A 27,181-nucleotide genomic window follows, 5' to 3' on the forward strand; every position below is an offset into this window, starting at 1 on the left:
CGAAATGGCCCGTGACCTTGCGGACATACCCATTGATATATAATTTCAAACTCTTCCGAAGGACACTGTCAAATAGCACTTAAAATTGAGATAATATTGCAAGCTTCCAAACATACGAAACAACTTCAAATCGCAATAAAACGCCACGAAACCATAACGTTGTTGACAGCACCCTCCCCTGGGATATTGTTTGTCCAGTATAAATGCCGTGCCTAATTACTATTGCAAATTCCAGTGCCACTTACAGCGATTTTCACTTCAGCCGAAATCAGTTTTGTGATCAAATGATGATCAAGGAGTTTATTCAGCAAGAATTCATTTGGTACACCTTGATTATTACGGTTAAGTGGCTGACTTAGGGGCATGATGCCAAGTTGCCAGGTAGGAGCACTGCAAATACGTACAAACGTCATGTACTGCACGGTGTAAGTGTCCATTTTAAATAGACCTGTCATTACACATCGAGGTGTAACGGTCACTGTGATTTACTGGTACGGACTCAAGTAAAACAGTACACCGGACATGATTGACAGATGTTGATAGCATTACATGAAATAGACAATACTCCCCACTCTTTAACTGAGCTGTTATTTCCAGACGGTTTTGTGATACCTACCACGTTATGTTTACCTTGGCCAATACCGTTTCAAGGGAATTAATGTTGAATTCCTAAATTTGTAAATCACGATAAATCAAGATATATGAAATTATTAGGAAAATTATGCATAAACAATCATAGCGACGACCATGCAAGTGCATTCTTTATATTTTAATATGCTGTTGTTTTCATACGCCTTTGATAACGAAATTTTCATATATGTATATAAAATTGTTGGGTGATTTTCGGGACTGAAATATGGAATGTCGTTTTTATGATCTTACAATTTTGTTTTAAATACTGCTATACATAATATTTAGCACGGGGGTGGGGGTGGGTGAACCATGTATCACCACCAACATTTAGGTAGTTTCATAACTATTGGAACTGTGTCACAATAGACGAGCATGTTCCAGTATCTAATATTTATGACAATGTGACAAAGAAGGCATGAATACTAGCTTTGCCAGTCATTAAAACGGTGTTCGAACTTTACCTTTATTTGGCACCATATAGCCATTATTGTACTGTGTAACACAAGATGCTAACTACTTATCGACCCACCTACCCGCCTATATGCCTGCCTACCTACATGTATGCATGCATACAGACAGACAGCAGTCGTATAAGAACTTTATTAGCTATTATATGCGTGACAAACATACACTCACACACACACACACACACACACATATATATATATATATATATATATATATATATATATATATATATATATATATATATATAGAGAGAGAGAGAGAGAGAGAGAGAGAGAGAGAGAGTTAAGTATATATTTTGTAGATGTCTTTTGTTAATATTTTTAAATCAGACGAATCAATGCACAATTAACGTCTTTATTCATGTTTATGTGTTATTCTGGAATGTGTTTGTGTGTGTGTCTGTGTGTGTATGTGTGTCTGTGTGTGTGTGTGTTATTCTTGAATTATATATGTATGTGTCTGTATTGTAAATAATTCAACACTGCATTTGAAATCAACGTTTCCAAGCAAACTGCCACAAAACATTGTACATTATTTTACTGGGATACATTAGATAAAAGACAATATTATCATATGTACATTATAACAATGTATGCCCATACGACGAAATTCTATAAAATATCTATCATGTAGAATGATGTATTTCCTAATACATAAAATGAACTTATACTTAGAAATATGAAAAACCAATTAACACGATGTCATCCATATTTAAAAATAATATTAATCTCTATATATTGGGATAAGAAAGTTCATTCATTAATTCATTCATTCATGCATTCAAGGGTGGATCTGGGATTTAATCCGTTGTGTGAATGGGTGATTCATTTTGTTTGAAACTGACAGTTGAACTTGAACATTCTACTTAAAACATCTATATCATGCGTTATATCTTCTATTAAAATCAATCAATCAGTCAATCTCACTCTAGAGCAGTATTCTAATAAGCATCATTGTAACATGCTTCAAGCCATTTTTGGTCGCTAAAATTGCGCGCGTTTTCTCCAGCAATTTGGTGACCATATGTTGTCTGGTTGGCTTTCTCCCCATTTTGTCATAATATTAGACAAACCGGTGTCTGTTAGGACGATCGAGGTACATAGGCACAATGTTTTAAGGTGAGACAGCCAGAGGAGAGGAATAAATGAAAAAGCTATCTTGAAATATTGCTAAATCCCCATCTGTCGCAATTTCCTTGTTTCCATAGAACGTCTTTTAAGTTATCACACATCGAGCCGCGTAGAAAGAAAAGTCCCAACTGTCATCTAGGCTAAATAAGGCATAAAATAACAACGTGAAAATTAAGGATCATGAGATCGAAATCACAGACAAAGCCTGATTTTATACGTAGCTGGATTTCTTGTCCAGGTGTCAATCGTACATGTTTTCCAAACGTACAGCAAATTATATAAACATGTGTGATTGTATCGGGGATGCTTAAAAAACTATTCATTCATTATTAGCGAAAGCGGTTGTTAAAATAGACAAATAAATAAAATAATACCTCTTAAATAAACAAGTAGAGAAAATTATGGGATGGGTCAGATCAAAGAGAACTTTCTTGTCATTCAGTTTTGGTGCACCTGCACCTGCGACTACCCCAAAGTAACTGAACAAAACTTGACAAAACGTTTGAACACTGGATAATATGTTTCAGGGGGCTTTTCCTGCAACCATATATATTGTGCACAAATTGTATATCTCAATACAAAATCCTCTAGAGATTGTACACGTCTCTCTGCTTGCAGCAATATATACATGAACGTGGTTGTTGTCGCTATACTTTTGGGTCATCTCGTGTATCTCTACATGTCATGACTTAGTTTTAAATTTCATAGCAAGAAAAGAAAAAGTCCTGGAAGAAAATTTAGCGACTAATTAACGAGGCTTAATTATGTACTCGGGCACCTTGTTGTTTACCTAGTTAGACGCCATTAGCTAAAGGGATGAGTAGAACCGTTATTGTATTGTGTAACTTGAGAAATGCGCTGTTTACGGGAATTCTTCAACCAGTGCATGCTGAGGATTTTGGGGTGTTGTGTATCTCAAATGAAAATATGTGACATTAAGTACAATTTAGCGGGTGGACAAACTCCTTCCAATGCACCGTCAGTTAGATGTAGAACGATTCTTACGTGGAATCTTTCGACGTTTTGTTTCCCTCTCGATCATGTTTGCTAATTAGTTACTGAATTATTATGTAACAAATAATCATTTGTGTTGTTTTAGAAGCATTGACAAAATTGGATTGAAATAATTTTAACAAAAATGTAGATAAAGAAGGATCAAAATGTCATGTATTTACAAGCTTTTCAATAAAATATAATCAAATCAAAAGATCACAACAAGAAATCCTAAGTATATATTGTGGTTATTGGACTAAGGAGCTTTAGGAGAATATGAAACTTAATCAGAGCTGTGTTATTCTTTAGATATTAGTTGACTACAGTACATGAAACAAAACCTGGTTTCGATTCTTTATATTTGTGAAATTTTAAAGGTGGGCCCCAGGATATTGTTGTTGTTGTTTTTGTTGGTGGTGATGATGTTAAGAAAACAACAATTTCTGCTCCAAAGCCATTGCTGTTTAAATTATTAAATATATTATTTTTAAACAAAACAGAACTGATAAATAGTTACAATCTCGTTGGTTGTTTGTTTTTAAATGTCTTAAATTCAATGCATTTTAATCTTTCTTGATTAATCTACTAAAGAGTTTCACACTGCAGTATAATGTATTTAGAAATTATTTAAAGAAGGTTGTGTGTGTGTGTGTGTATATATATATATATATATATATATATATATATATATATATATATATATATATATATATATATATATATATATATATATATATATATATATAAGGGGTGTTAATTTCACTTCGTGTCAGCACTGAAATTGACACTGGTAAACAACGTGTGATATCTGCTCGAACGACAATAAAACTGACATGCTTTCCCTAAAAATTACAGCGATGAAAAAAGAAAAGGCAGGAATACGTGTAATTATTCCAAGCGATCTCTACATTGATAGCAATATATAGATCACCAAGTGAATAGCACTACTTTCATATACAATACGCTTGATAATCTTTCCACTATACTCAATATTGAATTATTAGTTTTTAATTTCGCTGTCACTTTGTGACAGGGGCAATGATAACAGTGGTTCGCTCCAAAGGGCACGTTATCTATTGTATGTAGATGACATGCGAGGCACAGATCGACGACGAGTAAAAAAAAAATTTCCATGCCTGGTGCAATACGGCATTGAAAGCTCTGGGTCGGGGCGATAAGGGGGCATGGTCATCGACAATAGAAACGACCTTGTGTGAAGGGATATTTGGTTACAAACTCTCACTGGTAACACGGCGAAATGAAATGGTTATATGTAGAAAATATGTAATTACGCCCATCATGGCGAACAATACTTCTAATGATCGCACCGTGGCGACTATTGTAACTTTGCTTTCATTCACTTTGCCTGAACACTTTTACGAGCTTCAAAGTTCACCAGACCTATGGATGGCCTACAATTTTCCGCTGCAAACTGTTATTTCTTTATTTAAAACTACACGTTCGTGTATTAATATGCACTGTAGAACTAGGAAAATATTAAAGGGAGAGGTCCATGCAATGGCAGGTGTTAATTTTCTTGTGTGGAAGAAAGCTTTATTTATATCTCATTAAATATTTTTACGATTTTATACCGCACACTTAGTTTTGTGATTTTATGCAGGGTTAGAGCTATGGGGGTTACAAAATAAACCGTGAAGCTTTATATACTGCAAATGTGGAAGTCATAAAAATGACTTCTAAAAATGGTACCAGCAGCTGCCTAGCTTAGCTCTCAGCATTAAGAGGTTAGTGTTTGGACTGGTCAGCCTGGTGTCAGGATAATGTGACTGTGTAGGACTTGAAGCTCCATTGCTAGACATCATTATAAATTGCAACACTGCAGATATCGTTGTTATGAAAAGCTACGTTAAAAAGCCAAACACACACACACACACATTTAAACACACATGCGCAAACACACACACACACACACACACACACACACACACACACACACACACATACGCAAACACACACAATTTGTGATTAGAATACTACTAAGGAAAGACAATGCTTAACACGTACAATGGGATTATATATAAAATGATATTGGCATCAAGGTAATAGTTTTCTGCTTCAAAAAGAATTGTTTGGTTACACGCGGTGCTTCCTGGATTTGTTAATGCTCATTACGATGTGTTGTATTACCCAAATGCGGTATGTGTCTTAGTTTTGCATTAGCCCAGTTAGCCCCTTTAATTATTTTTACTCGTCTGTGTAAGACGGTAAAAATGCGTGTACGTGAGTACAGTGTACTTTTACATAATCATGAATTATCTAACGTTAAGTATACCGTGTAACACACCATCACGGATCGCCTAAAATTTTCGGGAATCATCCCAAGCGACAAGTTGACTATTTCAGTGTCATAAGCTGACCACTGGTCATTTTGATGAAGTGTGGTGGTCGCTTAATCTAACAGGACCTGTCGTGATCGTCGCCACAGAGGCGAATGACCGCCTCTTATAGGCAATGAGTGGTCAGCGGATATTTCATATGAGAGGTTAGCAAATTGATATTGACAGCTAGGGACGTCTTACGCATGTGTGTGATAGGTGTCTAATTTAAAACCAACCATCGCAATGTCCTACATAAGTACGCGACTTTGAATCTTCATGTATCTACTTTTTGAGCTTCTTTATTTTTAGCACATTATTTCAAATTGTATATAGAACATTAAAGGTAAAATAATATCAGCATAATTAAAGAAAATTAATACAATCATAATTAAAGATTTCCTATTAAAATCCATATATGTTCAGAAAACTTGTATTCAGAGGAAAAACAAACTGCATTTAATAGGTTCGCATTGAATATACCTACTTAGAGAACAGAGATTAACTTGTAAAAAAAATTACAACTTACTATTTTCATAATTAATTACGTAATTATATTTATATAAATTCATGCGTATTGCAATTTAATATTCATGTTTTTTTCTTAGATTCGCATATATTTGTTTATACCTGTGCTTGTTTCTTCAATTCATTGGCTTTTTATCTATCAATCTATCTATCAATCTATCTATCTATCTTTCTATCTGTCTGTCTGTCTATCTGTCTGTCTATCTATATATCTATCTATCCGACTGTCTATCTATCTGTTCGATACCCTGTCCTTAGTGTACATCTTTATTATCCATACACTCTGATTTGAAATGTATGTGTTTTTGTGGGACAGAAGTAATTGGTTGTATCATTTTTTTAAGTTGAATTTTGACACAGGAGTTGCCTTTCTGATATCTTAATATCACAATCCAAGTCCGTTCGATCACAGAGATTTGGATTCTATACAATTTTCGTGGACAGGAAAAACTGCCATAGGACAGGTGACAAATTATGACAAAACTGTGACGCCGTGCAATATAAACATTTAGGATATGATTCACGTCGGGAAGTATGTTAGTTTTCACACGATGGGCCGACAATCTTGTACTGGACTCCGCTACTGACACGGACATATAAATAAGTCGGCAAAAAATACGACATTGACTGATTGGTGCTTTTAACGCGACGTCCCGCCCAAAGATCGTAGGCATCAAGTAGTCCGAAAATTGAATGTACAGTGTCAAAACATATATATGTAAAAATGTGGACATTTAGATATATATTTCGTGACTTGATCATGATTTTCTGTTTAATTCTAGAGTCAGATTGGACAGTTTATTTTGCTGTTGTTGTTATTGTTATTATTATTATTATTATTATTATTATTAATTTCACCCTTGTTGTAAGTGTGTAACACGAGTGCGTTTACTTAATGAAAAAGACAGTTGTTGACAACAATTTGAAAAATATCTGTAACTGTTTTCCCTAATGCTATAGCATTTGACTAAGCTTGTCTTATAAAAGTTCAAAGCAGATTATACTACAGTGACCGAGAAATTACTTCTTCTGAAAGAATTATATTATTTTACATTTCTTTTTGTAAAAAAATGAAATTCTGAGATTTGGACATTTTCGACACAAAAAATATCTTTCCAAATGTGTAAAACACAGTTTCCATATTAGTGATTTCCACGCACGTCATTCGTTTTCTCCCATTAAAATAGTGTAATCCCGGTGGAATAAAATAGTTTGGTCGATATGACTTAAATAGTTGCTATTCCTTGGCTAATTTGGTCGTCAAGTTTAAAGAGGTAATTTGAGATTGCTTTTCGTCACTAGTTTTACAAAGCAAAGCTATTCCTGTTTAATATTAATTGGCATTTTCTGCTCTAACTTTGCTACAAATTAAGTACAAAATGAAACTAGATATGGAAAATATGATAATTTCATTTGAAAGATTGTCACATATGCGACAAAGGACATCTACGTAAATGTTTCTTTCGACTTTGAGAAAGATTATCGGGACGGATGTAAACATTCATCAACATACCTAAATATTTAGAAGAGGCATATATATATATATATATATATATATATATATAGAGAGAGAGAGAGAGAGAGAGAGAGAGAGAGAGAGAGAGAGAGAAGTACACAATGGAGACTGACTGAGTAAACTTGACTTAATTAATGAGGACTTCTGAATTAGCTCATGGCAGTTACCGATACGTGTTTTAAAAAATCACAATGTTGTAGGTACGTGCGGTAACAAGCAGAACCAGTTTCGAAAACCCGTAAAACAAACAATATATATATGCTGTCGTATTACAGAGATACTCTATACAGCTTTCTATGGGTTTTTCAGTTGGTTCTGAGCACATTCTATGATGGTTCTGTTTAGTGTCATCCAAGTTTGTCAAGCATTTTCTGTACCATTCATTACGGCAGTAACGCCTTCAAAATAACCTCTCAGAAAGTGCTTAATTCCATCTGGTACCGTGTACACAATCAGGAAAGCTGTCTCGTTCAACAATTTTCGTGTACTTTTAATAGCTTCGTGGCGCGTTTCTTGTGTGGTAAATTTCGTCTAGAGTGGCAGTATGTTTTCGACTTATTTACGTATATTGTTGATATGTAGTAGCCAGCTCAGTATAAATCCTCAAGGCAAACGATGAACGAAATATTCTCTAGCAAAGAAGTATTATTTTGTTATACATCACTCTGCGCCGAGATTTAACATTTGTCTTTTATTTTTTATTTTTCAATTTTTGTATCTTTATTTACCTTGACAAATTGTAATTAATTCATACTAACCACTTTGCATTGCAAAATCTTATACGCATCATTTGCTTGAAGATAAAATATGTTATCTAAATATGAAATAAAACAAATAGCCTTGCAATTTGCTATTGTATCACCTATAACTTGGTGGATTTGACTGAGTATCTACACCTTTTTATTTTCTTATTTTAAAGAAGATAATAATGAATAACTACTTAAATGTTAATGCGTTTAAATAACGCTAGCACATACACAAAATATAGCAAAACCACAGAAACAAAATAAAATTTTTGTCGCCTTCTTTAAAGTTCCACTCAACAGAAAATTAGCAGAATTATTTAAACGAAGTAATGTTCCTGACTGTAAAATGTGGAAGATTTCGTGGTCCTCTTCATATTTCTTTTAGTTAAAGAATAAACATTGATTTTGCAAGTGAGGAAACGTTTTCAGAAAATATACAGTGTCTTCGTCTTAAATTGCGGAAATGATCAGAATCCTTACAGTACAGGAATAGAACAATGGCTTCTAACAGAGTTACTTAATACAATTTTAATTATCGAAGGAAATTTGTCTTGGAATAACACTAACAAAAATAACTCGGAATTGACTTGTTGTACGTAAACCATAAATTCAATGAAATATATGTAAACGACAGACCAGACTGCTACTACTAAAAATGATATTAATAATAATTATGAAATTTTTAGTGACAAACCATTTTGAAACCAAATTTTCAAATTTGAAAAAAACATCATATTTATATTGTCATCAGAATTCATTCAGCCAATTCAAGTTTTATCTTTGTTGCTGGTGTTCGTTTGCTAAAATGCAGTTCCAATTCAAGTTTTATCTTTGTTGCTAGTGTTTGTTTGCTAAAATGCAGTGCCAATCCAAGTTGTATTTTTGTTGCTGGTGTTCGTTTGCTAATATGCAGTGCCAATTCATCTTTGTTGCTGGTGTTCGTTTGCTAAAATGCAGTGCCAATTCAAGTTGTATCTTTGTTGCTGGTGTTCGTTTGCTAAAATGCAGTGCCAACTTCGGTTTAATCAACATGTGCTTTTCCATTACGACTGCGTAAGATATGGGATCGGACTTAACGCGGCGCCACCAGTCAAAATTAACCCACTCGGTTGTATGCCTATCGTCACGGACATCTTCACTTCATCCCAGATATCGTAGTTCGTTTCATTATTAGCATTGTTGATGACAGAGATTTCGTCTCCAGCATTGGACTTCTATGATCAAATTGTCACAACGGATGAAACGCTTGATTTGGAAGCACGTAAATAATGCGTATTGATTAAATACTATTAGACATTCAGAAATAACGATGAGTAGCTACACTATAAGACCGTTTAATCTTTGTATCAGAACTGATCTCACCGCTCAGTCGAGCGAAAAATTCGAGAATTATAAATATGTAAAGATACTGGATCTTTGAAGTTCATCGAAATGCGGGAATGTAAATGGTGCTTAATATTCACACAGCAGAAGTAGCGTTATCTTATACGCTGCATGCTGACATTTCCATCTGTCACCATCACTTTCTCGCCTGACCAACGATTTGCAGTTAGCAAATACAGACGAAATTGCACGAATTATTAAATAGATCTTGTCTTTCTGACCAGCTATGAAATAAGAACTCTTGAGGGAATTATTAAGCATATTTTGTTCTTGCCAAAATATGGCCGCTTCTATCAAAGCTAAATAGTATCAAACCAATTAGAACTAATACTCCTTATGCAGCAGACTAGTTGATACTGTTAACTACTTTTAACACCCCAAACGTCCCATCAAAGTTAATCGCCTGTGATAGCAGTCAAATATTTCTTTGTTTTTTAATCTCTTCTAAATAGATTTAGCTATTTTGTGTCGCCTGGCCGCTCACATTTGAAAGTATAACGTAATTAGGTACACATGACGTCATCAGTTTGCCGCCTATTTTATACCATTTTGCGACTTCAAAGGAGCTAGACCAAAGATTTAATGAAGCCAATGTGTTTTTGATTTCAATACAATCCATTATCTAGATATAATAACTTAATTTGTGCTTGGATTTTTCGCATCCCCTTCTGCCTATTCGAAAAACAGATCAAATTGTGTAAATGTTGCAACTCTCCCAAAATATCTCGGTCATTAGGCAATAAAAGACGCCACGACGAAGAATCTTGAAAATTGTTTTTAATTATGGACGATTAAAAAGAAAAACTTTCTTTGCTTAAAGTAACGGTTTCTGCATAAGCCCGCAAATCTGAAAATCTTTAGTACCGCAAAACCGAACTTACATGCAATTGTTTATTTGTTGGCAAACGCCAGTCCGGCAGATGATATATCCAATCCGTTGATCGAATGAAACACGAGACGCACAAGGTTTCAAGCAAGAAATTTGAAAGTTGTTGTTGAGTACTGGACATCGCAAAGTTCTCGGCCATTTTGCTGTAAAAAAGAACAATTCAGTCTGTTCAAAAAATTAAGAGTTGACGGTGCTCAGGATACATGACTGCGACTACTCAATGATACATGACGGTGACTATTCAATGATGCACGACTGCGACTACTCAATGATAAACGACTGCGACTACTCAACCTTTTATTTCGGTTGAGAAAACGCCTCTCACTTTTTGTAAAGTAATCTTTATGTGAAGTGTTACGTAATTTTTCCTACATTTTTATGACTGAACTATGCATAAATATATCCACGTTCTCTGAACACTTAAAATTTATTTTCGTGTTTTCTAGAAGCACGTTTATTTAGCCAATCAAAAAGGCAGGGCATATGATTCGTTTCAAACAGGCCATTTACTTGTACTTATCGTTGTCTTTTTGCAGACGATACTGAACTCAATGCACAAGTATCAGCCTCGTTTCCATCTTGTGAGGGCAAACGACATCCTGAAGCTGCCATACAGTGCTTTCAGAACATATGTTTTCAAAGAGACCGACTTCATCGCTGTTACTGCGTACCAGAATGAAAAGGTAATACTTTTAACTATGTGTGATAGTTACTCTTCAGTTTTAGAAGTCAGTTTTAGTCTGCGATGGTAATGAAGGCGGGATGGTTACATTTTTCGCTTCTATCAAAATGTCGGTAAATTTAATTACAACTAATGTAAAATCCAGATATACTGGCAAATACGAACATAAATAATAATGTCATCGTTCTACCGTAAACTAAGGTATCCGCAAAGAAGCGTATTAACATTGATACATCTGATCACGGAAATCGAACAGTTTAATTTTTACTCAAAATGGCGGCCATATAACTTGAAAGATTATTTTGCGTTAACGTGTCAATGCTGGTTTGGTATTATAATTGCATGAAATAAAATGATCAAACATGCTGCGTTTTCTTTTTACAGATATTCTTTTCATCCCTTCCTTGATTATTATTATTATTATTATTATTATTATTATTATTATTATTGCTATTACTATCGTATCATTCATTTTACGTCGTGGCATCAACATAACGAACCGAATTTTGGAGAGGGTTCAGGTGTTCTTTTGGAGTGAAATTTTCTTCAGACTACTTAAATCCATTGGTTGCATTAACTTGAAATTAAACTTAACTTAAAATTCGTTATTTGTACGTGCAATTTGAACACACCTGTTGATCAATAAGTATGTGTTCTGAAATACATAAAGAACAAGTAGAGTTTATCTTCGGTTACCATAATAAGCGGATTTGACATAAGTTCATACCGATTCATTTTAAATTCATATTCAAATTGTTTCAATTAATTAAAATAAAACAATCAAACAGGCTGCGTTTTCTTTTTACAGATATTCTTTTCATCCTTCCTTTATTATTGTTATTATTATTATTATTATTATTATTATTATTATTATTGCTATTGCATCATTCAAACAAATATTCAATCCAGATAATCCAGAAGATTGCTCGTAATAAAATATGGATATTTTCCCATTTTCTCTTAACAAGTACATCTCAGATCTTGACCAATTTTGTACAGATTCCAGCACAATCTGAGATTTAATTTAAAAAAAAAATAACCATATATAAGTTCAGAAACTTGTATTTCCATTGAAAACCTTTATTGTATAGATGCGGTTTTCTTCGATAAAATTTTATCTGAGAGATAGGAAGATAGGAAAGACCTCAAACTATACTAAAGACTCCTTAAGTACTTTTACTTAGCGATTCTGGCCAAAGATACACCAATAAATGATGGCGATGATGAAAGACCGAAACGTTTATGTATATCGCATAAAATGAAATTAGACAAGGGGCTAACCATTACTCTTGTCTTGTTGCAGTCAAATAGTCAGATGCTCCTGCTAGCATCTTTCTGCGCCGGACTAATCGGCAAAAGCTGTTAACTTTGTCGGTCTGCATTTTGTTTTCACCCCCATTATGTTAACCTAGCAGCTACTTCAAAGGGAAAATTATATCAGAAGACAAGAGTAAATATAGAGGTCATTTGTTTCTCTTCGTGGTAACGACGTCGTCTGTGCATGCAACTAAAAGCCCACGGAGCTATCGAGGATCGTTTTCAGCTCTTGTTTCTTTAGAAAGAGGTGACGATTTAGACCCGATACGATAACAGCCATATCCTGGATTAATGCACAGAGATCATAGGCTCAAATAATCAATGGGGATTTTATGATTTGGCAGAATCCCTTCTCTGTGATGCTATCTTTCACTGTTTTATAGACTTCATCTGTCTTCATTTGCTGTGCGAATTTGATTATAGAAGCCATTACTGCAGAGCGAAACCCAGGCAAACAGAGAACAATATCCGACACATTTCCTTTCAAACCTTTTGAAATATCTTATCCCAGTAAACATTTCAAGAATTATGGGAAAAGTATGGGCCGCACAATGAAAAAAAAAATCGTATAAAAATAATTTTCAGCGACAATTGCAAATGGAACTAACTTTGAACAGCTTCCTTTCAAAATGTCTTTACGGATCTGATGTTTGTCATTTTTATCGGTATATCAAATACATACCCATTGGTTTATCAAATATATACTTATTCGTTTGATTTTATTGTAACCTATGCAAATTTCGTTCCAGATCACGCAGTTGAAGATTGACCATAATCCATTTGCCAAGGGTTTCCGTGACACCGGCAGTGGCAAGCGAGAGAAAAAGTAAGAAATTAGTATTTATTCTCTCGACATTTGACTCAATTTCAGTTATTGCATTTGACAAGTAACAAAGTTTGTGCTACATCTATCGTTTCTCGTGACATCGACAAACGACCCTTTTTACATGGCGACGGAATAACCGCATTAATTTGCCCGCTCCCTCTTCGAACACTTCCATCAGACAACCATAATCAGTTTTCATGTAAAATGTATGTGCTAATTTCATCCTATTTCGGCAGTTAGCAGCGAAAACAAACTTGATTTTGTCCCATTCCCCGGCCATATGCGTGACCGACAACACTGAGTAGAGTCGTAACAAAAGCAACCTAATCTCTGATTGCATCTAAGCGAGTAAATTATGACCATTTCAGCCAAAATTGCTATCAATTCACCAGTCGTCTCAATGATGAGATAAATGCCTCGCCTAATATTTGTGTAAATCATTCACTTGATCAGAAGATTTAATTGCAGTTATCGCTAATGAGGAAAGATGTGTAAGACGCCATACTAAAAAAGTGAAAGTTAAGACTCATAGAGGGAATAACCCAATATTTCCTCGTTTCCGAATGCGGACTATTTTCCTTTGAGCGTGCGAACTTCGCACGTCATTTGCACACAAAGCACACTAATGAGAGTAAAGTGGAGGTCGCCCATTATGGGGGGCAATTAGAATTCTCACGTTGGCACAGAAGTAAATATTTTCTTCTCAGCTAGTCTTACTGGAAATACAGCCACATAAACGTCAAAGGACGCAACTTTTTACTTTTTATGTGTCACTGAGAAAACGACGTGTAGATTATTCATTTATTTTAAAATATGTACATAACGCAGTGAACACTCTTAAACAATCTCCATGCTAATTGTGAGTTTGTGCATTTAAAACCAAATATAAATTCTGGAACAAATTATATTTATTGTTATTTATATGTTGTCTTCAAATAATCTGTAGTATTAACTGGCAGTAGTTTTATGAGGACAATGATTAATAATACATCTGACTACCACTGCTACAATAAACCCAAAACTGACAGCACAAAGCTGTTTGCGATGTACTCGCGTACAGCTGTGAAGTAGTACGTTCTGCAATGTATAAAAAATAATTATATGACGTACCAAGTTGAATACTTATGACAGAAGATTTGCTGGCACTTTAATACAGAATTCCCCCATTAGTTCTTTTATACATGAGCTTAACAATAAATATAAAATAAAATTTACGACTATTATTATAACACGACAATGTTAAAAGGTCTAAATAAATGAAATCTTTAATGGAGACTTTACAACACTTCACGCGAAAATTTCCAGACGGGATTTAGATCGTTGTAGGAATGCGCTCAGACTCAATGGCAACAAGAAGCCCCCGTGGAATAGCACTTTCCCCAGTCGGTTGTCCCCGTCCAAAATATCTGTTTACAGAGAAGTGAAAATGTTGTGTGTATCTACACAGATTAGACAACTTATCTCCAGTGTTTGTATTTAAATCTAACGAAAACTTCTTCTGGGGTAGTCGCGCCTGAGTGGGCGAGATCTCGTGCAGTACTCTTTTTCCTCCCAATTGAAGAGGTCTCAACTTCCTGTGTTGTCAGTCTAATGATTATATCAGTCGGACATTATTTTTCGGTTTAGTTTTACAATTTCTTAGAGAAGAAAGCGTATTTTCTGTCTTAAGGAATCCATTTTGTCTGACTAAATAAACATAGATTTATGTGAGAATAAAACATGAATTTTTATTAAATCATTTTCCGTGATACAAAATGTTGTAAAACTTAATTTATTGTATGCCAGATATATGCCGAAAAGTGAAGTTTTACGTTACAGTTACTGCCAGATTTTATATAAGCCTAATTTACTTATGTCTTTCTAGAAGGCAGATCTTGATCACCCAGCAGCCCCAACAACCATGTAACACATCTTCCAGTGAGCAACATACTATTGCAAGGCAAGATGATGTTCATACCGACGACGATGACAATGAAAATGAGGAAGTTTGCGTCGTTGACACGGACGACAAGCCATGCAGTTCTGACGATTCATACAGCAACCTGTTAAGAGGTATGGATTGAATCATTTCCTTGTCATATTATCATGCTAATCGTATTGTACGGTCCGTGTTTATATATCTTTTACACATTCGACACTTTTCTTATATTTCGCATCTTTTATTTCGTCCTCATAGTGTTACAATTTAAAATTTTCATTTTTTTTTCTTTTTTCTTCCTTCCTTCCTTTCTTTTGTTTACTTTTTACTTATCCTCTCTCTCTCTCTCTCTCTCTCTCTCGCTCTCTCCACCACAACCACCACCTAAAAATGTAACAACCTTCTCACTTAATATTCATTATACAAAAAAGACCAATAAACGCATGTTCTATTATTACCCTTGGGAAAATATAATTCATAGGTCATCAAACAGGATATCATTTGACACGCACCCAATTCGTCAGTTTTTGTGGACTTAACTGGGCCACCAACGATCAAATTGGTAGCTCCTAGATATACAGACAGGAATGCAGTCAGAGAGCGAGAGAAAAAAAAAAAAAGACAAAGTTTATTATTTGGATTACATTCCAAATTTTCCAACTCTGCGGGATTCTTGATGGTGTCTGATACCATTGTCTACATTAAGGACACCTTTTCCGCTCTCGTTTAACAAGGCCTCCATTTGTAGGACCTATAAGCCCCCGTGAAATCCAACAGTTTCCCCGACAAAAAGGTAATGAAGCTTTCACTTTGAGGAGACAGGGTCGTCCATATCTCGCTCGCCATCTAGCGGCCCTGTGCTTATTTTGTTTACCTCAACCGCTCCAAACTTAAATTTGTTTTTAAGAATATCAATTACTTGGGCCACCTATGAACTCTGGCCGGAGGGAGTGGACAATTACAAAGCAGAGTGAAGACGCAAGTGTATACACCTATCAGGACTTGAGTCACTTGACAGCGAATATTTCTTTCTAGGATGTTAATTCACAATTTAAAGTGTCATCTTCTTTTTTTTTTAATAATTCATGCGTTTTAGCAGAGCTTTCTGAATACGCGTCCATTTCTGTATTTACGGACTTTATGAATAAATCTAATAACTAAGGGACTCTTGAAACCTAATTACAGATTTATTTTGGGGGAAATGGGGAAGGAAAATTTTCTTTTTATTTGTCCTATTTTCAACATTGGAAAGCAAGTCTCCATACGTGGTACCTATGTTGAACATTGGAAAGCAAGTCTCCATACATAGCTACATGGTACCTAAACGCTTACTGGATACTATGTAACTAGACTTTTTTAGTATCAATATATTTCTACCATTTTTAAAAACGCGCGATAAGCTACCGATTTCCTTCCAGCAGAATGCTCAATATGTAAAAATGTTTGCACGCATTAGTCCAACCTGCTTTAACATACACCTCCCCATAAAGATCATTTGCTAATAACTGACAACGTTTAAAATTCAATTTAATTTCATTAAACGGGTACCTGTCAGTAAAAGATTAGTGTCCCTTTCATTGAGTATCCTTTAAAGACAGGTTACATAGTGTTCGATTACTCTAGTCATATTTTTAAAATGTACATATCAGTAACAGTTATAAGTGCACACTAGTACTTTCTCTCTCTGTCTCTCCGTCTCTCTCTCTCTCTCTCTCTCTCTCGCAAATGAAGCAAAGCATTTTGTTGTCACTACTGATCACCATCCTGTTTGCCAATCCTTTCCTTGCAAAGACATTCCTGTATTCGAGTTCCATACAAATCAGGCACTTCTTTTTATCTTAATTTCATCTTGTCTGCGTTGTCTGTCACTCGCTTGTGTGCTTCTGCATGATGCATCCAACACGAGATCAAAGATATCGATGTGAAAGTAATAGTGGATGGATTTCATCGGGATTAGGTCTTGCCTGCATTGCATTACCTGCATGTCAATTGATGCCGCCATATCAAATAGTACCACAAAACAGTACTGACAAATATGTGCGTCGATTTCGTGCTCATATCATGTACAATTAATCCAAATGCACTTCATTGACCCATGCACATATCGAATATAACTTCTGACACCATTAGTGTCAGCACTTTTCCTCTCAATCGCACTCTTTTCTCTGCTATCTTCCTACGTAGCAAAAGACGGGCAGACTCACGACGCCGCGCCGGAGTAGAGAGATCCTAAACAAAACGACAGAATAACTCAATTTATCTCAATGTTTACCCTTCCCTTTAACACATGCATAAAGTTTATATCAAAAGATTGTTAAGAAACTATCGTAGCTAGATTTGCTTCACGACTTTGACTAAATGTATATAGAATAGGGAGATAAGAGCGGGTCAATTTGAAAGGAAAGAAAGTGAAAGGCACTAGCTACTTTGGTTGATCACGACACTCACGGAAACAGTAGAATAATATTTATCACCTTTATCAAAGAGTTGTGGAATTCTTTATATCTGTGCAAATCAAAATTATAGAGGTTACTAGCAATTAAGCCGACAGCTAAGGTGTCGCCTTATCTATAAGTTGTTAACAGTTTATGAGGCACAGATTCCAGGGTTTCTCAACACCAAGAATGGAAAGTTGTACCAATATTCAACGCTCTTCCCAGCTATGCGAATGCCACTGTATCACATGATACAGTCATGTGAACATTTCCCCCATTAACATAGAAATTTTAGCGAACTCCATATCGCGTAATAAATCAAATCTATGCGTGCTCCGACCTTTACTGTGAACTAATGGCCAATTAGTTTTTCTTAAAAATAAAAAGAAATATATCAAGTGCATTATACTTTAAATTTGCCTTTATCTAACAGATTGAAATCCTCGCCAGATTTTCCACTTTGTTTTTCTGTCTGTCTGTCCGTCATCCTGTTTCTGTCTAATTTTATATGTATGTCTCTTGCGGCAATTTATGCGTTCGATTTATTAGGTCGATGCCTCTTCTTGGCTATAAAAAAGTGATTTAATTTTGTACTCTTTTCTAAGTGTGCGTCTGACGCGTCAGTGAATACGTACCTCAGTTCACCTCTCACTTAGTACAAGGATTGAAATGAAATGGTTCGTGAAATTTAGCAAACTATACGACGTTACCCTTAAGTGGGCTATTGCTCTTTTATCGAGTGGGAGGGCATTAACGAGTCACATTCGCGAGGCTATATTATGTGTCCTATTATATTAGAGAGAAAACTTCTAGCGCAGCGTGTTGTGCTTTTGTATCGACATAAAGCTCCTCTCGAGTTTGACTGGTCGAGACGTTGAAAAACTGAGTGTAGGAGAGATTATTTGATTTTTCTGTCAATGAAGACGTCACGCTTGAAAACTGAAAACTTGAAGTATTTGTTACTGAGTGTTTATTCCTACCTTCTATTCATGACTTCTGTACTTTTGGATAACGAATACAAAAATTGTTTACGTCTAACGAGGAAACTAAATACGGCTAAGACATGCCGACCTATCCCCGCCCCTTAATTTTCCGAGATTTATTCACATACATATACAACCAGAAAAAGAGATGTTATTTGTGGTAACTATTTAAACATTATAGTTTTGATACTATTGCGTAATTTCAAAGCGTATTGAAGTAAATGGGTCATACTCTTATAAAGTATCTCGATTTTTCTAAGAAATTCAAAACTCAGAACATCATTTTCTCCCGGACTATAATTAATTAACTATAATTAATTAATTACAGATACTTTTCCTTCTATGTTCTGTTGCCATGAGCTTTCTAACACCTACTGAGGTTCTCGGTTTTACTTTCGTTTGACATCCACACAAATACTCCTTTTTCCCTGGTAAATGGTTCAAATGTATTCCTCTAAAACAAATTTTCTTTCTATTACAGAATCAGTCGCAAGGCAACAGATAGAGAAATCTGCGGAAACCGACGAAGATCATGCAATTTCTAGTCCTAATGTTTCCGAGTCTGAGGAAGAGCAAAGAGAAGAGGAAACTCGCCAAAAACCAGAACCGGAAACTGTGTTTCCACGTTCAATCACTCCAGACCGCAATTCTAGTCCTAGCCCAGTTTTTCAAAGAGCAAAGAATGAGAATCATAGATTTGAGGACAATACTGATGGTCACAATTCACCGGTGACATCATCCAGAGATAAGTCTCCGAGTCCATTCGGTAGGGACGAGAGATCATTCGAGAGGAACCGAAAATCTCTTTCACCAGTTCCCGGACGATCCTACATCTCCAAAGAGCATACTAGTCCACCAAACGTCACCGTTGTTCAACCGTCAGTTACACATCCCATGTTTCCGTACTTTTATCCATCCCCGTCAATGTATGCGTCCGCTACTAGCGCACTTCCCTATTCCATGTTACTCAATGCGGGAAATTCTTCGCTGGCTCATGGACTGACATATTTACCATCATCCGCGGCGGATCTTAGTCACCATGCTCTGTCCCTGGCTCAGTTCCAGTTTCCAAGCCATCATTTATATCACAATATTTCACCCACATTAAACAGCAATAGCGCCATTTCTTTCTCTCAAATGACATCAGGATCTCATTTAGGACCAATGTTTAATTCACGTTCCAGTCCGAGATATTCCCCGTATTCTCTACCATTAACAAAAACAACAATGACGACTAGTACGTCGCCGATTTCTAAGTCTGGACATTACGTAGGTGCTCATTCGAATTCGTCTCCAACTTTATCCTCATCAGGCATCAGCAGTCTTAGTCGCTCCTCGCCAATTAGAGAGAGGAGTCCAGTTTTGCACACGTCACCAAGCACCAATCGAAACAGTGAACTAAAAAGCATAGAGCGGATGCTCAGTGGTTTAGAAAGGAAGAGAGAAGTAGGTCCCGATTCCACTGGCGCAATAGTTGAACACTGAAGCCAAACTTTCTCATGTCTAACGGAAAATTCTGTTAATGAAACACTCAAAACGGGTAGAGCTCCGCTGCGTGAGCATAGACATTGCGGATACTAATATATTCAAGTGTTCAAATGCAGAAAAATTGGCATATTCAAACAGGACCGTGAATATATTCGGTGTTCAAATGAAAGTTCAGTGCTCTTTAAATTGTATGTGGATATTATCTGTATGTGATAAAGGTCCAGACTTAAACTTGGTGCCAACATGTTACACAAAAGTCAGCATGCCTGACTAATTTGTATCTTTTACTGACATTGGAAATCTGTTATTGACAAGATTTAAACACAATATGTCTTGTTAAATACCAAAGTAATTTTATCAGCATTCAAAGTAGAATAAGGTTAATGTGTGTGTGGTATGTTGTTTTTTTTTTTTTTGTTTTTTTTTTTTTGGTTCAATCGTATCGGCATATACGAAATATGAATATTCCTATATCTCGATGTTATTAATTAATTTATTGACAAGTTAAGTATTTCTTGTACGTTTATGTACGTAACTGCATAGATCACAAATCTTGTGAGTAGGGTGCACGTGCATTTCGTACATGAGCGATGTTCATGTATATACAATGTTGTCATGGGACAAGTGCAAATAATAGTTATTTACACACGACTTAAATCTTTCTCTGAAACTTTTAAAACATTCAATAGTCAGCATCAAATTTTACGATCATTTGTAATTTGAAAAGTGAGACATAACTTTAAAAAATATTTGCGCATACTTCGATCCTAAATTCGATGTATTTTTACTGCGTGTATGCAGATGATGCAAACCATGATAAAAACAATCTGGTATTCATTTATTTATTCAAACGTTCATCACAAAATATGAATTGTTTAGGGTAAATTGCTGCACTCACAGCACAGTATATATTGATAGTATTCACTACTATTTATATTCAGTATTGATTACTCGTCAAAAGTGATTGCTATTCAAGTGATTACTATTCAGCAATTATTTCTATTCAAAAGTGATTACTATTCAAAATTGATTACTATTCGATTGTGATTAATATTCAATAGTGATTACTAATTAATAGAGATGACTATTCAGCAATGACTACTATTAAATAGTGATTACTATTCAGTAGTGATTACTAGTCAGTGGTGATTACTAATCAATAGTGATTACTATTCAATAGTGATTGATATTTCCTAGTGATTATTATCCAATAGTAATTACTATTCAATAGTGATTAATATTTTATAGTGATTACTATCCAATAGTGATTACTGATCAGTAGTGATTACTAATCAGTAGTGATTACTGTGATTGTTATTTAACAGCGATTGTTATTCAAGTTTCTGTCCATTTCTGTTTATGTTGTCTTCTCTTCTTAATTACCCATTTCATTCTAATTGCACAGGTTTAAGTTTTAAGCTGAGCGAAAGATCTTTTTTCCGATAACTGGAATCAACAGCTGTGCATTAATTTAATTATAAATAAAAATACAAATCATTCGACTCTGTTCGTTGCTTTAATTTTCTTTTTTTTAATCAAATGCATCTCCTTTCGTAATAACATGCCGAAAGTATTAATCATGGTTTGCACAGGTAATTAATAAGTGATAACTGCTATGTGCATAACCATCAAATAAGACTATTTAGATAGTTAACCTGATGGATGCAGTGTGTATTGTTTTTTTTAGTGAAATGGAATTTGAATGAAGAAAAAAATATGTGAATAGCCAAACCTTCGTCCAAAAACCCAACATGTACAGTTTCACACACACACACACACACACACTCTCTCTCTCTCTCTCTCTCTCTCTCTCTCTCTCTCTCTCTCTCTCTCTTCGGTACTTACTATACAGTCACATGTCCCAAAAGGCATGAAACCTGTTCGATACACATTTTAATTTATCATTCCTTGGCTGGCATTAAATACTCCCCACATTATTATAAATAGATATCAAAAGCAGTTTGGGAAATAAAAAGCTTTCCGTGTAGGAATCGTCTTGAGTCGATACAAATTATGTTACTTATAATAGGGACTACAAGATTATTTTTTATTAATTAAAAGGCATGGATATATGCGTCGCAATAGCGCAGTTTCAATACATTGTTACGTGTATCGAGCCTTTTCAGTCTTTTTTTTTTTAAACTCTTTAATGCTTAGGTTCATGGTCATAATAATTTATCTTTTAGCTATTTTTTAATTTGTCCTTCATACTCGCAAATTTTGAAAAATCTCACTTGGGCTGGTCATCCATGGAGTGTTAAAAAGAAACTAAAATATGCTTGTTCACAGTTACAGTACACTATTTAGCAGAAATTTTTAAGAGCCCTGATTAGAATATTTCACGTTTTGTTTTTACCTTTAAATTGTAACGCGTTCAAGATTTTCAGGGCTTCAGTGATCCTTCCGCCATTTAATAACAAAACCACAAAGCGAAAGTACGTCAGATTTTGTTAATGGATCTTCATTTGAGTACAGAAAGATACTAAATTAATTGTGTTTATTTAACAACATTACATTAAAACACACGCCTCCATAATGTTTATTATTTATGTTTTTAATTAATTGATTATGAAATAGTCTACCTTTCTCAAATAACTTAAAATATGAAATAAATAATTACATAATTACTGTAATCTGTGGTTGTAATCAATTCGCAAGAAAAGTTTTTTTATGTCGCTAATTAAAATGTCTAATTACTGTCCAAAATATTTTAACAGGTGTCTCCTATTAAGAATCATCTTCGTTAATATTGTTATAATGATTTCGAAATTTCGAAATAAGTCTGAATATTCCTGTTCTTGTTCGTAGAGAAAAATATATAATTTACGTTGAATCGGTATGTTGAAGTTATTTACTACAATCAAATACTCGATCAAAATATAAAAAAATCCATTGTTTTAACTCATTATTTGCGTCAGGATTTAGGTCTTGGAAAAAATATACAAGATTTGTCTTTCCTAATTATAAACGTGTTGATATTGTCTATACAGAATAGATATATAGCAAGGGATATACATTAATTTAAACTCATGCTTTACTAGACAGAATGTTTTAGCTCTTGCTGCAAAGTAATTATTCAGTTTATTTTAACCACTGATGTATAATTTAATATCAAGCTATGTTGATCCAGACCAAGGCAAATTTTATATTGTTTCCGTATCATGATCTGAGTGAGTATTTAACTAAACATGATTTAAATAGATACACTTACCAACATTATGAGCGCACGGAAACTATTGAAAAAGAACTGAAACACTAACGTTTCATTCAGAACAATATGTCATATAATCGCTTGAATTTTCTAAATGTCTGCTCCTTCTTGAGGAAAATACAAAATAAATAAATGTTCAACTTTTAAAATGAATTATTTTAATATGATATTGCTTTGATGCCATAAGGTGCAAATGATGATGTTTCTTTTGAAAATGTGGTTGATTGCAACAGGGGAGTTTATAGTATTTCATGTGGTATTGTTTTGAACAAGGAAGCGGTATAGTAAAAATTTGCTTCTCTTGTAATGATGTCGTTTTGTGCTAGACATGTATTGTGAAATTGTGTGTGCGCTGAAATGTAAATAGTAGAAAATAATGCAAAGATTAAAAAGTTCAAAATAAACCTTATGTTGATCCTTTGTAGATGTATGTATGTATGTATGTATGTCTCTCTTTCTCTGTCTCTCTGTCTGTCTGTCCCTCTCTCTCTCTCTCTCTCTCTCTCTCTCTCTCTCTCTCTCTCTCTCTCTCTCTCTCTCTCTCTCCATAATCACCTCTTTGAGAATAAAAGTAGCAAAGTACAAAAACCTGCCAAACTGGAACTTGATCTGTAATCAGTTTTGACGTATCTAAAGAGCGGGCGTAGAAAAAAATTTGTTTTCAAATGTATATATCCACATATTTTTTTTAATCCAGTCATCCATACCTGACTCATTCTATCTATCTATCTATCTATCTATCTATCTATCTATCTATCTATCTATCTATCTATCTGTCTGTCTGTCTGTCTGTCTGTCTGTCTGTCTCTCTCTCTCTCTCTCTATATATATATATATATACATATATATATATATATATATATATATATATATATATATATATATATATGCACACATACATACACACACATACATACATACACACATACATACATACATACATACATACACACACACATACACACATACATACATACATACATACATACATACATACATACATACATACATATGTGTGTGTATATATATGTGTGTGTGTATATATGTGTGTGTTTTTGTATTATCTGTTGATCAATCCAACTCTCTCGTATAGCTACATGTATATATGTTCCTTTATTCATCTTACTTTGGTTATTTCTTCTTTCTATTTAACAGCCCTCTCTCTCTCTCTCTCTCTCTCTCTCTCTCTCTTCTCTGTATACATAATGCACAATCCATTTACATTAATTAAAAGTGAGTACTTGATGCATTATGAAAAATCAACAATGATCATTCAATATCAAGGTCGGATCCATTGTAGGGAGAGGGTGAGTTGGCGCCGCCACCATCCCATGAGTAAGGTTTTTCTACAGTTAGAAGGTTAAAAGTGCTCCGTGGAAGAAAAGAAAAAAAAACATTAAAGCCAGGAACTTCTGGTGTCTTCTCCTCTGGGCTCCAACTTGAGTTCTGTGCCTCGGACACCTATGCTAATTTTATACGCATCCCATAACTAAATTTCTGGATCAGCTGCTGGGAATCATCCGACACATTGATATTCATATGAAAACTATTCCATAGAAATGGGCTTCTATTTTCATGACCATCCCAGTTTGACGTTTATATTTGTAAAGGATATAAATAAATCGATGTGGACGGAAACACCAAAAATAGAACAGAATAGATGTCAAGAATATGAAGACATATAAAATTGTATCTGGTCCGTACCATTTTACCTTTCTGTCTACTCGATGATTTACATATATCATGGTGCAATTTCTGATTAAAAAAGTAATCGGTGCGAAAAATAGGCAGATATATCAACAAAGTTGTACCCAAAAATATGACGCTGGACGGGGACGGACAAATTACACTCTTAATTCTACTGTTTGTCGTGGCAAAATCAGTATATAAAAAATCTCTGTTTCCATGTTTATTTGCTCCATTTATATTTAGGTAAGCTCGTGCTTCCTCAAACACCCACCCCCAGTCCATCACTTTCCACTTTGACAATAAGCAGTATCAGTTCAAACAAGTATTTTCTCAATTTTTCATACGAATATTTCTCTTAAAGATTGTTTGTATTTGCTGAGTGGACGAAATATATAAACACCGATTTTTATTTTCTTCCGGGTGTTAGTAGACAACAGCATAACCGACAGAAAATTTGCTGTTTTGTCAGGCTATTTCCCCCGGATATGCCAGAATGTTCATTATCATTGCTTCTTTGCCAATAAATCTTGCTTTGGCCGCTTGAGGAGACCCGCTGCAATCGCTGGCTTTGCGAATCTGTGTGCGAGAGATCAACCTGGAGTGCTTCAGGGAGCCCCATTTCGTTCCCTGTGTTGTGAAGAGTAGCATAATTCCAGGCGCCATATCCAACGGCAGGCTCTTTGAGAAAAGAGGACTTAAAAATTTGTTTTATATTGCCTATCTCAAATATAATGTGTTTTAAATAACTTTTTGATATAGTGGAGCAATAAATTATTCGCTCAAGTCAAAACAGTGGAATTTGCCACAGTGCGAGTCAAGTGGTCCCACTTCATAAGATCCCGAGGGACATCAGCAAGTTTATATTTCCTTCCAAACCGATGCCACGGAGTCGAAACATTTTTTGCTTGACACTTTGAATTGATATATGTTTTGAAGTAAATACAAATTGGGGAGTGCATTTATTCGTGCTAGAATTGAACAAGTCTGACCTATTAAGTCGACTGGCAGACACCTTTATAAGATCAAGTATGTACCGGCGAAGGTGGGGGAGGGGGAGGGGGTAAAATCTCGTGAAAAGGGGCATAAGCAATTTTTATGCAGCGATACGTATCTTCCTCAGTATTCAGCTAATGCACACATACTATAAAAATGACTATTGTCCGTGTTTGTTATTCTTAAAATAAAGTATTTTTTTTAAGAAACAGGATATTCGCTTTGTAAATGACGCACTAATTTCATTGCCTTTTTAATCGCTTTGCCTTGTTTGACATTGTCAATAGATTCAGGAAATATTGGATAACAGCAGATATCGTCAAACCGTTTTGTATTTGTTGTTCACCACTTGTGTCCGCTTTAATTTTTTTTTTAAATATGCTCGAGTGTTATTTGTTACAATTCAGTAACATCTGACATTGCTTTTTGGCGTTGATAATATTAGGACCGAACCACATTTGGGGATAAAACTAGGTTGTATTTTTCTTACTCATGTTCTCTTGATGTGGAAATTTTGTAATTTCTTGTAATTTATTTATTTTTTTTAAATTTTTTTTTTGGGGGGGTTTGTTTATTTGTTTTTTTTAAAATAATTTTTTTTAGCTTTTTCACTTTTGGCTCTTCCACAACCTGATCGTTGCAATGTTCTGATATTGTCAATGAGATTTAATCTTTAAAAAATGTTTTAATTCTGTTGCAAATATTTTTCAGTTGAGTTGCATCATCAGGGATAAGAAGAAGAAGAAATAAACAAACAATAATTTCTAATAACAAAATGTTGTGGTGAGATATCCACTGTATACAGAATAAAATGTTGTGGTGAGATATCCACTGTATACAGAATAAAATGTTGTGGTGAGATATCCACTGTATACAGAATAAAATGTTGTGGTGAGATATCCACTGTATACCAAGGGGATTGAATGTTTATCTTAATATAGTTTTTCAGTATTAGTTTCAACATTCAATGATTATTTATAAAATCTACACACCAAAAAAAAAAACATACTGTTTTAC

The 27,181-nt window shown here is 34.7% G+C and overlaps 1 protein-coding gene across 2 annotated transcripts in view; it reads left to right on the forward strand.

Moving 5' to 3' along the window:
- The window catches only part of LOC149775090 (uncharacterized), a 112,724-nt gene extending 88,838 nt beyond the window's left edge, over positions 1 to 23,886 (forward strand). For both annotated transcript variants that reach the window (XM_089943175.1, XM_089943173.1), the window contains 4 exons: positions 11,159 to 11,305; positions 13,371 to 13,447; positions 15,312 to 15,499; positions 19,265 to 23,886. In XM_089943175.1, coding sequence (XP_089799301.1) covers positions 11,159 to 11,305; positions 13,371 to 13,447; positions 15,312 to 15,499; positions 19,265 to 20,268 — 1,416 coding nt within the window. In that variant the 3' untranslated portion in view covers positions 20,269 to 23,886. The remainder of the gene's footprint in view (positions 1 to 11,158; positions 11,306 to 13,370; positions 13,448 to 15,311; positions 15,500 to 19,264) is intronic.
- Positions 23,887 to 27,181: the final 3,295 nt, after the last annotated feature.

The sequence above is a fragment of the Sinohyriopsis cumingii genome, chromosome 19 (assembly GCF_028554795.1).
Source record: "Sinohyriopsis cumingii isolate HCF-2022 chromosome 19, ASM2855479v2, whole genome shotgun sequence".
Classification (NCBI taxonomy): Eukaryota; Metazoa; Mollusca; class Bivalvia; order Unionida; family Unionidae; genus Sinohyriopsis; species Sinohyriopsis cumingii.